The sequence below is a fragment of the Xenopus laevis genome, chromosome 6L (genome assembly GCF_017654675.1).
Source record: "Xenopus laevis strain J_2021 chromosome 6L, Xenopus_laevis_v10.1, whole genome shotgun sequence".
Taxonomy (NCBI): domain Eukaryota; kingdom Metazoa; phylum Chordata; class Amphibia; order Anura; family Pipidae; genus Xenopus; species Xenopus laevis.
The window spans coordinates 126833741-126846432 of NC_054381.1; the positions used below are offsets into that span (position 1 = coordinate 126833741).

The 12692-nt window shown below is 39.8% G+C and overlaps 1 protein-coding gene across 1 annotated transcript in view; it reads right to left on the reverse strand.

The window, feature by feature from the left end:
* The window catches only part of LOC108705806 (traf2 and NCK-interacting protein kinase-like), a 34652-nt gene that overhangs the window by 8938 nt on the left and 13022 nt on the right, over positions 1–12692 (reverse strand). The window contains exon 15 of the mRNA XM_041565655.1: positions 11564–11624. Within this exon, the coding sequence (XP_041421589.1) occupies positions 11564–11624 (61 nt within the window). The remainder of the gene's footprint in view (positions 1–11563; positions 11625–12692) is intronic.

Consider the following 12692-nt stretch of genomic DNA (forward strand, 5'->3'; position numbering starts at 1 on the left):
TCACTTTTCATCTTTCCTGTTTTAACTTCTCCTATCTACTGTTTTGGGTCTCCACCTTCCCAGCCAGGTGATGTTGCTTGGGCCATGCCCTCCCATCAAGAAACTCACCTAAGCAGTGCACCTCCTTTTATAACGCTATATGGGGCAAATTCACGAAGCGCCTAACGCTAGCGTGAATGCGCCAGCGTAGCTCATTTTCGTTAATTCGCTGATTCACTAACGGATGCTGGAGTAAATTCGCTAGTGTTACTTCGCACCCTTACGCCTGGTGAATTTGCGCAACCGACGTAACTACGCAAATTCACTAACGCTACCTTTTACGCCAGACTTCCTTCGCCACCTCAGACCAGGCGAAGTGCAATAGAGTAGATAGGGATTGCTTCAAAAAAAGTTAAAAAATTATATAAGTCACAAAAAACGCTGGTGGTGATAGGCTGAAAAAGATCGAAATTTTTTTTGGGGCTACCCTCCTTCCCCCCTACATTTCCTAACTCATGGCACCTTAACTATACAGTGGGCACATGTGTAGGGCAAAATAAACATTTTATTTGCTGTTTTGAAGGTTTCCCAGGCTTGTGTAGTGCTGCTACATATACCTCCATTCTAACTTGAATTTGTCGCCGTATGCAAATTAAGTATCGCTAGCGTAACTTAGCTTTGCATGGTGAATTAACGCTAGCGCAACTTCGCAACCTTACGCTTCCCCTGAGCGCAACTTCGGATTTTAGTGAATTTGCGTAGCGCTGGTGAAAATACGCCTGGCGAAGCGTGGCGAAGCGGATGCTGGCGCAATAACGAATCTTAGTGAATGTCCCACTCTGGTGTCCGGGGTATAAATTACACCTAAAAATAAATTAAAGACTTCTGCCATCTAATGCCATCTAATGGTGATTACTAGAAATTACATCCAACACATTTAAACATATATACATTTTACATACATGCACATTTTTGTCACACAAAAAAATAACATCACCTTCCACCCCCTCACAAGTAGGTCAGCACCTATTTAGTGCCATCAGGGTAGTGAAGCAGCCCAAGCAGGAGTGGGTTAGTGCTCTGGTCGTACACATTTAAGTGACTGGCAACCCAGTATTCCCAGCATGTTGGCCTATGTGATGAGTAGTATTTTTTCTTTAGAGAGGATTCCTGTTCTATAAGCAGTTTTCATTAGCAGACCTGGTTGCGTTAGTCCATAAAGCATTGCTCATATTCTTAAAGGTTAAACTGAATTATTTCCCGTTTTTTGTCATTTTGCCTGATTGCTCATTTTATTGCATTATCACTGTATTACCAAACAGCATACCTTTCAGTTGTGGCATGAATAAATATACCTTCTAAAGAATTACTGGCGCCCATTAAGTTGCATCTTTGAAACACAACAATATTTTTTGGCCATCTCACTATATACAGAGCAGCCCTGAGTGAGTTTCCCTGCTGTGGTCTGAGATGCTCCCTAAATGATGCACAAGTTAAGGGACAACTATGTGCCTCCTCCCACCAGCCTCACTTGGATAGAACTTTTAAAAGGGCTTTGGAAATGTGCCCAAACCAAAGTCTGCGTGTGGTCCGAGATGTACCCTAGCTGGGCATACTAAGGGTTAACCCCCTTCTGGTCTTGTGTCTATCTTAATAGTGCTTTGATGATAAACCTAGATTTAGGGCAAGCCAGGCAGTAAGGACAGGGCCAAGTTAGGGAAGACCTACATGCCTCCCCCACCTTAAAGAGTGCAGAGGCCTCCGGACAGAATGCAGTGTATAAAGTGCAAAACTATGCCCACTTGTAGCCTTTTTTTCAATGTGCACTCTGTGTTCTGCAGCATAAATGACACATTTTACTGTAGCCTCCATTTCCCTATAACATCCAGGACTGTTTTTTGGCATTCCATTATTGTAGTTTGGATGCTATATGTAGTTATACAGATGCCATATGAAGGTTGTGATGTCCTCCCCTTCATCTTCCAGCAGCCGATATTTATTTGCCTGTGAAGTTATTTACTTAGTTTCATCTGCCATAGATTTAAATTTACTATATGGCTCTTTAAGTCCTGCCGACATGTCCAAATACCCCAAAATATCAGACAGGCTATGCCTTTTCAGTTCACTAGAATGTAACATTTTGTCTAATATATACAGTATATTTATTTGTTTTTTAGAATTTCAGTTCTGCTTCAGCATGCAAGAACTGGTTGCACCACTAGAGAGAGCTGTCATCATATAAAATCCCCCTTTGAGTGGTTAAATACTTTGTTTTTAGAACAAGAAACAGTATTATGAAACAAGAAGTCTAAAGAGTTGGATACAGTTGGACACTACAATAGTGTTTGAATTTAGTAAAAAGAAGAAAAGAAAAGCTCATTACTTGAGATATTATTTTTTTACATTAGCATATTAAATATATAAAGTGTATTTTTCCCGGGTTTTGCAGAGAATCAAATGTTTTATTCTGATTATTCATTTAAAGGAAAACTATACCCCCCAAACAATGTAGGTCTCTATTAAAAGATACTGAGTAAAACAGCTCATGTGTAAAATCCTGCTTCATGTAAATGAACCATTATCATAATAATATACTTTTTTACTAGTATGTGCCATTGGGTAATCATTAATAGAAAATTGCCATTTTAAAAAATAAGGGCCGCTCCCTGGGATCGTAAGATTCACTGTGTACACATACAAACCACATGTAAGGTCACATGAGCCAATTAACAGACAGAGTTCTGCCTTTTGCTTCCTCACTTCTTCCTGTTACAGTTAGTGTTGTAGTATTTCTGGTCAGGTGATCTCTGAGGCAGCACAGATAGAGTCACGAAATGGTGGTTCAAGGCAAGAGATGTAAAAGGGCAATATTTATGTAAATATATATTCCAGTTTGGTAAGATTCTTTAATATGTCTTTCAATTTGATATAAACTATCTGTTGCTTAAGTGTTCATTTTGGGGGTATAGTTTTCATTTAATTCATTGCATATCTACATGTCTATTTACTATGGTTTTAGTTTGCCATGAATGGCCTTCACCCATTTTTACCAATGGAAGACTTTACAGGATCCATTGTACAGTAGATCTCAAACATGGACAATATGTTAGAAAAACCAGCCATTGGCAGTAGGGTCCACAGCCAGCCTTTGAGGTGTTGGATCTGTGGGGTCACAAACATCAAATATATATATTGATAATGGTCCTAGAGGTGGACCGAAACATTGACCAGTTTTAATGTAATTTAATAAATTTTTGATTTTTAATTAAAATCCCAGTGTGCACTCATGCTTCCAGGAATAATATATATATATATATATATATATATATATATATATATATATATATATATATATATATATATATATATATATAGTTAGTTAGTTATGGAATCGGCCATCCAAAATGCTCTGGACCTGGGGTTTTCCCTTCCATAATTTGGATCTCCATACTTTAAGGCTACTAAAAAAAATCATTCAAACATTAAACACACCCAATAGGCTTAATTATATCTTAGTGTCCAAGTTACTGTTTTATTACTACTGCTAGAGACTACCTGTGTAGATCTGGCAGCAGAGCTGGTTGAGGGTTAGATTTCGCCCATCACATTGTGTGTGACATCATATGTAGTGGAAGTGATGTCACTACTGATAGCTGGGGGTGCAGTTAGGTCTGGTTCCTAGCAGGGCCAGAACTAGGGGTAGGTGGAAGAGGCACCTGCCTAGGATGTGATGATAGGGGGGTGTGAAGCTTACCAGTATAATCCAGTCGTAGAAGGAGCAGGAGCCGTAGATAGTGAACCCACAAGCGCCTCACACAACCGCTACCCACCTGGAGTGGAACAGGGAGCAGGGTTGTGGAGAGTAGCCAATGAGACGATCAGCGAAGTACAAAAGGATTAGGCAAAGTCGTAGTCAGGAAGTCCGAGGTCAAAAGGCAGGCAGCGAGATTCGTAATCGATGAGACAGGCCGAAGAGTCGAGACAGGCAGAAGAAATCGTAATCCGGGAACAGGCAATGGTCAACAACAGGAATTCAAGAATATAGAGACGCTAGGGTTTCAGTCAAACAACCTAATAACCAGGCAATGCATCTCAGTCTGGATTTGGTTTAAGTATTGTTACTTTGGCGCCAAACTGGCGTCATTACGCTGGCGTCGCGGAACTGATGCCAGCACGTCCATCTCAGGCGTTTTCGCCTGCGTCCTTGCGTCAGCGACCGTTGCCGGCGCCTTCGCGCCTGCGACCGTCGCCGGCGTCCCGCGTCGCGCGCCCGCGCCTGCGCCGAACAGGACGCATGTGTAATTCCTCACAGGGGGGCACTTGCTAGGTACCTGTTAATGGGTCTTTTGTCTACCCCTAGTCACTCCCCTCTGCCACTCTCCCCTTCCTTCCCTCGCCTCTGCCACGCATGCACAAGGGGGAAAACATGGTGGTTGGCCGGGTTGCCTACGGCGCCCGTTTGGCTTGGCCCTGGTTCCTAGGGTTGCATTGGTTCTAAATAAAGCACTGTTGGCCCACCCTTTGTGCAGTTATAAATTGAGCTTTGCTGTGCCTACTGATGCAGAGGATGGAGCTACCACTAACTACAGACCACATGGTAGCTCCAGGGTTCCCTTTACATCCCGTGTCAAAAAAAAGTGTAGAGCACTCGCATCAGCATCAAGTACACACGTCACTCATGGGTTGAACACCAAGTAGACTTGGAAAACTCTTAGTATGTGCACAATTGCATTAGGGGAAACACCTTCTTGTGACCACAACGATTTTGGAAATCTGTGAAAAAACACAGCATTATGGGGAAAAAACATGGGGATTGTGATCTCAATTCTACTTGAGATCACAAAGACTTTATAAGTAATAAGAAGCATACCTTAACAGAAATGAATATATATTTTACCAGAAAAGATAACCTCAATATATTTGCATGCACATGTTTCTTGCTGGACTGTTGGTAATTCTTTTCCTTGTCTGTCCCTTTTACGTTCTTTATCAGTATAAGGGAAACAGCTTATTGACTTGTGTCTGTTGTGGCAAGAAATGTTAATATTTTACTTGGGGGCACAGTTCTGTCCTCCCTATGTATTACCCTGGGGCAGTGTGTAGTTCGACATGCAGCTAAACCTCCCCACAATCCAATAAAGAGACTGAGCTTGGAGTCTGCAGATTTTACTGAATAGGCAAGTGGAATAGATAAAGAGCTGAGTGGAGAGGTGAAACTGTAACAAATACAGAAAGTACAATAAGTATGTTTGCAATGAACAATAATATAAAACATGTAAGAGTACATAACTGCAACATAAACATTAGCTGGTATGAAATATATATACAGTAATTGTCTCTGGGGATACCGGCAGTTGTAAAGGTGTTTTGGTGCAACTTTCAGTCTATTTGCTGACCAGCGATGCTGCCATAAAGGGAGAATGCAGAACTGTGTGCTTCTTCCACAGCATGGTCTTTAAAATAGAGTCCTAACTCCCATTAGGCACTGTTTTAGGTCCCATGTTGGGAGTATGGTCCTGATTCAAATGCAGTTCTGCCATAAGCCATGTGGAGGTGCAGAGCAAATACAGCAAGTGGCCTTGCGCAATTACAGGAAGCATCCAGCACAGGTAGTTCGTCAAAGGAGCAATGAAATATAACAACATGATGACAGCTTATGATGACAGCTTATGCTGGAGACATGACAGGCACAAAGATCTACTCTGAATAGAACGTCGGTCGTGGGTCCTGACCCATAGGTTTAAGGGTGGTGGAAGGTGGAGAGATTAGTCACCCAGCGACAAATATTCTCAACTGCGGCGACTAATCTCCCAAATGCCTTCCTGCCGGCAAGAATGCGAATCGCCAGTGGGATAGCATACAAATCGCCCCCCCCCGAAGTTTCCTCGTGAAGCACCACCCAAAATGCCCTTGCCTAGAACCTAGATACTAGAAGCTGGTGACATTAGGTGTTTTGTCAATATCAACATAGCAGGGTGATCTGTCAGAAATTCCCATCAAAGCAATAATGAGTCTGTGCTGCTGTGCTGATGTCCATAAGGCAAGAAAGGGCCAAATCTTAATTTAGAGAACATATAATGAAAAAGGTTCTGCTAATATCATTGACTTTGTTATAGAGAAGAGACAAAAGGAATGTATAAACTAAACTCACAGCAGTATGTTTGAATTCAGAAAGTCTACCTACAACAAGGAGTAAATATTTACACAATCAACTTAATAGCAATATAATAACATTGGCAGATATTTAGCCCACAGCAAAAAAATCATCCTTACTCAAGGCACTAGATGAATAAAACCCCACTGACATTTTGTTGCTATGGATAACTGTACTGGTGCATATCTTTGCCCTTGTTACTTAATACAGATATGGGATCCGTTATCCAGAAAACCTGTTATCCAGAAAGCTCCAAGTTATGGGAAGGCCATCTACCATAGACTCCATTTTAATCAAATAATTAAAATGTTTAAAAACCATTACTTTTTTCTCTGTACTGATAAAACAGTAACTTGTACTTGATCCAAACTAAGATACAATTAATTATTATTGGAGGAAAACCAGCCTATTGGGTTTAATTAATGTTTAAAAGTAGTAGTCTGAAGGCATGAAGATCCAAATTATTGAAAGACCCCTATTCTGAAAAACTCCAGGCCCGAGCATAATGGATCTTAGGTCCATACCCGTATTCTGAAAATATTGTAGCGGTTATGTAGAAACACAGGCAAATATTACTTTAGTTCAGGGGCATGAGAACTCCATGTCTTAGGTGGAGAATTTCAGTTTAAACTGGAAGTAGAGATTCAACCAATCTAATCTTATTATAAAACGCATCTCAGTTATGTCTGTGCCTTTACAACCCTCTCTGTTGCCTGCTTCTATCATGAACTTTACTCCATAGGCTGCTCATAGTTCATTGTTGAATTCCCTCATCAGCCCTTTTTCAGGGCCTGAAGGCTCCGGTTGGAGTTGAAGACCAAGGAAGAAGCTGTAGGCTCCAAAACACAGTTCGTGGTAACAAGGGGTTAAGAAGGAGAGTAGTCAAATCCAGGCAAAAGGTCAATTCAAACAGCAACGGTTCTAAGTCAGGATACAAGCCGGAATCAAGATCAGGAATTACAATTTAAAATAATAACACACCCAGGAACACAATAGAGTTGAACCTATAATCGGGCAATGACTGCAGGCCTCTGGCGATCTTTATTAGTTGAATTTTTAGACTTCAGCGTCCGTTCTGAAGCTCTGTAGTCCAAAGTCCACTTGGTTCCCCCTGGATGCTGCCATCTTGGTGCTGGCGAGCGCTCCTTACACCCTATAATATCTGCTATTTTGATCCACAATGTCTGTGCCTTATAGAATTCTGTGCTACATCACTATCAATCCTCTATAACAAAGGCACCTTTTATGAAGTACCATCCTATTCCGCAGCGCTTTACAATAGAACATCAACCCCCATATATAATAAATCCATAGCAACCAATAAGATGTTTGCTTTTAAACAGGTGACCTGTAAATGCTTCCTGCTGATTGGTTACTATGGGTTATTGCTCCTGGGCAAACTTAGTGTATTTTATTACATAACCCCTTTTTTGCAAAATGACACAAATACTGAAAAATACAGGAGGTACAGAGGGCTCTGCTCATTGCAGCTTGCACTCTAAAATATTTATGTTTACTGCTCGTCCTGCTTCTTCATTTCACCCTAAAGTAATAGTGTTGTAGTCTATTGAAAACACTGAAAAAAATATATAAATGAACACTTTGAGGCAATGCACTATAAACGTAGTTTTTATTTTCTTCCCAAGCAGGGGAAATGCACTGTACATGTCATGAATACTGCTTACATCACAACACAAACCTGGGCTCATTAATGTTTCAGTACTTCTTAGGTAGTCAAGAGAATTAATAGATAGAATTACAAAGTGACTAAAAAGTAACCAGAGCCTGTTTGCTCCACTGACTCCCCTCATCCTACCTGGGAATAACTGAGAGGAGTAGACAGGATCTTTACAGTGCAAGGTGAGACCCTCTTTTAAATTTTATCTGTGATTCTAGAAAGTATAACATTATTTTTGTTTTGTAACTATATATTTAGGATTACTTTATTTCTGTCTGTTATCTGCCTATGATATATATTGACCTCTGCAGTTGCTAAATAGAAGCTTGATTCAAAATTGTGGACCTATTTCTGGGTTAAAATCACCAAACAAAAAGGCATAATCAATCTCTAGTACTCTAGGACTTCCTACAATTCAGTTCAATGGTAGTCTGCAACTCCCAGCATTAGGAGGACATTGGGAGTTGTAGGCAGTCAGGATAATAGTTAAAACAGCTAAATGCTGTGAGTTTTAAGCAGAGGACAGGGTTATATAGATCACTAACAGGAGGAAGTCAGTTTATCCAGAAGCTGCCTAAAGTAATTGAAATGTACATAAACTTCCATAAACCTGTTTTCTGCAAACTCTAACACTACTGTGATCCTCACCGTCATATGGACTGTATTAGGAAACTTCTAAGATACTACCACTCAGCAGCACTAATTCTACATAGAGTTAATCTAGGCACCAATGTGTGGCATCTGCAAAAAGTGTGTCTTATTAAAATATCCTGCTTGTAATCCTCATTAATCCATATTAAAGCGATAATGACAATAAATAAATACTCTTCAAAATATTAATGTACATTAAGGAGAAACTCTAAATTTATCTAATTAATTTATTAAAAAAAAACACAACCAAACTCCCATGCCTGATTTGACCTTATTTATTAATTAAAAAACTCAAATTAATTGGGTCTGGAAAAAAAAGATAAAATAGAGTGAAAACCCGAATCGTCAGTTTCAGTTTTTTTTCTGGGTTTTTGCCCAAAACCCCTGAATTTTTGAGATTTTTGGGCTAAACTCAGCACAAGAATGGTGCCTCTCCCATTGACTTATACTGAGATGGCGGATTTTCGGATTCAGGCTTTTTGCAGCATTGCGGTATAATAAATCGTAAAAAAATAATTTTTTTCCATGAAAAATTCAAGTTTTTGGCCCAAAAAGCCTGACCGACCAGATAAATTTGAGGTTTAATAAATAACCCTCTAAAAGTTACCTATAGGATATGTTATGTTTTGTAAGTAATTATTACTTAACCTGACTGTTTAGCCAACCTGACTGTCCCTTCCCATCATGTCATTTGTTTTGAATGCTAACAACTACTGACGCACATATATGGCAGCTCCCTCGTATAGGGACTTAGGGGATAAGATGGAAAGCACCAGGTAAATACTTTCATGGCAAAATTATGAATAGCAAAGATAATATTATGATAGGTGTAAAAAAAAGTTTAATTTCTGGAGTCAGTATCTCTTTAATCATGGGGAATAGGTTGAAAAGGTAATAATTTCTGTAGATGTTCTTAGACAGTACAAATGATAGGTGAACACACTTTACATTCAAAAGGGTGTCTTATAATATTTATTCCAACCACAAAGTTGGCAGGTCAAACAAATGCTCAGAATACATGGGGTAAACTCCCCTTTGCATGTATAGCATGTGCGGCTCCCTCTCTTTCGTTTTTTTCCATTCCCGCCCTGAGTCATTTTGCCGTCACATTGGGATTTCACACAAGCACAAAGGCTTCTGCAAGGACTCTTTAAATTCAGCCAGACTCATCCTCAAACTGTCAAATCAGGGAACAATTGGTGCCAACCAGCTCACACTCTGGTTTCCTCAGCTCTAATTGCTGGAGGGCTGATGTCGGACAGCTCTGTAAAGGCAATTCTTTGAAAATTAATGCTGTCAGATAATAATTGCTGAATTATTGCAAAGTGCTATAGTGTGATTATGCCACGTGTGTATGAGAATGTGTAAGTGCCATAGGAAGCAAGAATGAGGCTATGTGCATCACTACCTTTGAAATGCATGCAGTTTAACTACAAAATATATGGAAATCATTTTTTTGAGTATAGACTTCAATTGCTACAGAGAGAGAATGATGCTGTTACTAATTCTTCAATCACATAGATAACTTCTCTTATTTGTAAGGACTCTCCAAGATGTCACTTAATATCCTTTTCTCTTGTAGCGAAGGGCAATTTGTTTTCTCCTGCCATAGATTCGCGTGAAATTCTGCATTCTGCAATTCTGAGAAAAAAATGCCCATAAGAAAAAACGTCCATTGACTTTAATGCATTAGGAGCAAGAACAATTGTTGCGCGTTTTAAAAAATTGTCGCAACTAAAAAAACGTTGACGCTCTTTGACTTCGATGTGTTTTCAACTTTTTTTTTACAAATTTTTCAGCGAATCTAAACGGGACAGATTGAACCTATAGCCTCTAAATTCCCTGTCTCACACCAAAGCCCTTGCCAGAGTCTCTAAGCCTTCCAACTTTTCCCAACAATAACACCTCACCCCATAACAATTGAATTCTGACAACTAACACTCAGCAATGCTTCCGCAAACTGCAAACTGCTTTACAGCATACACTGACCACTTATATGTAACACAATTGTTATATCTCATCTATCAGCTGCAGGCTCGGATTTGTGGAAAGGCAACCTAGGATTGGGCCTAGGGTGGCAGGATTTTAGGGGGGTGGCATGCTGTCTAACCACACCCACATTGGTCCAGATGATGAAAATTTGCTAGAAAAAAGGGGAGTGGATAGAGGCGACAAACGATAGTGGGCCTAGGGGCGCCCACTATGTAAATCCGGCCCTGGCTGGGAAACTGGCAATATGTCTAAACCCATGTCAGATTTCAAAATTAAATATAAAAACATTTGTTTGCTCTTTTGAGAAACGGAATTCAGCGCAGAATTCTGCTAGAGCAGCACTATTAACTGATGCGTTTTGCGGAAAAAAAACATTCTTTCCCATGACAGTATCCCTTTAACTAGGAAAATTCGATTCATACTTTTTGTATGTAGTGTAATTTCTCTTTCCGGGATTCTGGAGAAAGGGCAGACACAATGGGCTGATCTCCACTTTCAATCTTCACAGTTTCAAATAGAACAGGCTGCCTTCCTTTCCCTCATTCCTGCTATGCATAAACAGCATGCACCATAGAAATTACCAAAATTATCTTGGGATTGGAAAAGGGGTGAAGTTCCGCACACGCCAGATTATTGGTTAAAATCTGAAATCTTTATTAATCCATATTAAGAACACGCTGCATGGTTAGCTTGACGTGTTTCGGGCACAGCTGCCCTTAATCATAAGCACAATTATTAGTGTATTCCAAAAACATATCCAGTTTAGCCTGTGATCCACGACATATAAATATGAGGTCATCAATGTAGCGACCGTACCAAATGATACAGTCGCTACTGGGATTTTCATCTCTAATGACCTGGATCCGTTCCCACCAACCCATGTATAAATACATTTCATATGAATTACTTTTTTGCATTTGATTCCCGAGAATTTTTAATGTGTGTGTAACTAATCATGTTTCATTGTTTTATTGATAATATGGTTGTACAGTGATTTTGTATCCAATCACATTTCCTTTTAGAGCAGGTAGATACATTTTGTAATGTAATACCTAATTCTGCCATTGGAGGTCACTGTGAGGTCTAACGATTTAAACTGATGTTCTTACCTTTGCTTTTTTGTGCTTATGATTGAGGGCGAAACGTGTCAAGCTAACCATGCAGCGTGTTCTTAATATGGATTAATAAAGATTTCAGCTTTTTACCAATAATCTGGCATGCAGAACTTCACCCTTTTTCCTTCCTCTATTTTGTGCGGCCTGAGACGCCAACAGTTTCCTGCACCCAGATAAATGCTAAGTGCTGCCGGCCTTAAACCACAAGATCGCGTTGAGTCAGTGTGGTTATGTCTTTTCTTAGCTTGGGATTATACTAAGGGACAGAGTATTGGACAGAGTATTATTAACGTTGTTTATAGAGAGAGATGAATGTGTCTGTTCAGGACCATGTTGCAGCTCTACTACCACCTCAAAGGAACCCTCCTCCCCTTTAACTACCCAAGAAGTAGACATAGCACTGACTATTAATTGTGCCCTTACATCTGATTAGTCTAGCTGACACAATAACGATGTAGAAAGTTATGTCCCTTGGTAACTTAGTGTGAACAACTTGTAATGGTATAGTCGAAGTTCTGGTAATAACCTAAATATTGTTATCAAGTCCCATGGAGGCTTTAGCTTTTCCATTGTCATGCCAGATTTTTTAATACGTTCGGCGGTCAACAGACTTTTTTCTGTTTTGGCAAAAATTCATAGTCTCTACTCTAAAGGCACCTGTAATAAGACCTCCATCCAGACCGGATTGTACAAAGTCTATAAATCCTACGGTTTCTCACTTAAATGAATTTCTTCCCGAAAACCATTCCACCAATTAGTTCCATATTCTGTAGCATGTATTTCTAGAAGTTCCCTTTGTTGCTCAGAGGGTCAAAATAACCTACTCATGGAACCCTTGTCTCACCCTAAGTCTTGCAACTTGCAAATGATATGACTGAGGATCAAGATGGAGAAGATGAACTTGGAGTAGAAGTTGGTATCCAATCATTATATTGGAGGCTTGGGAGTCTACATTGTCAGCCACCAATATGGCACAGAAATTTACTTGATGTTTTGCCTTAAAGTTTACGACAAATTAAGAATCCTGCTTTTTGGACCATAATATTTCGATTTAAACATCTTCATTTATGTTTTCTGTAGCTCAGGGGTTACTGTGCTATGCCTCTCCGACTGTTACTGATTA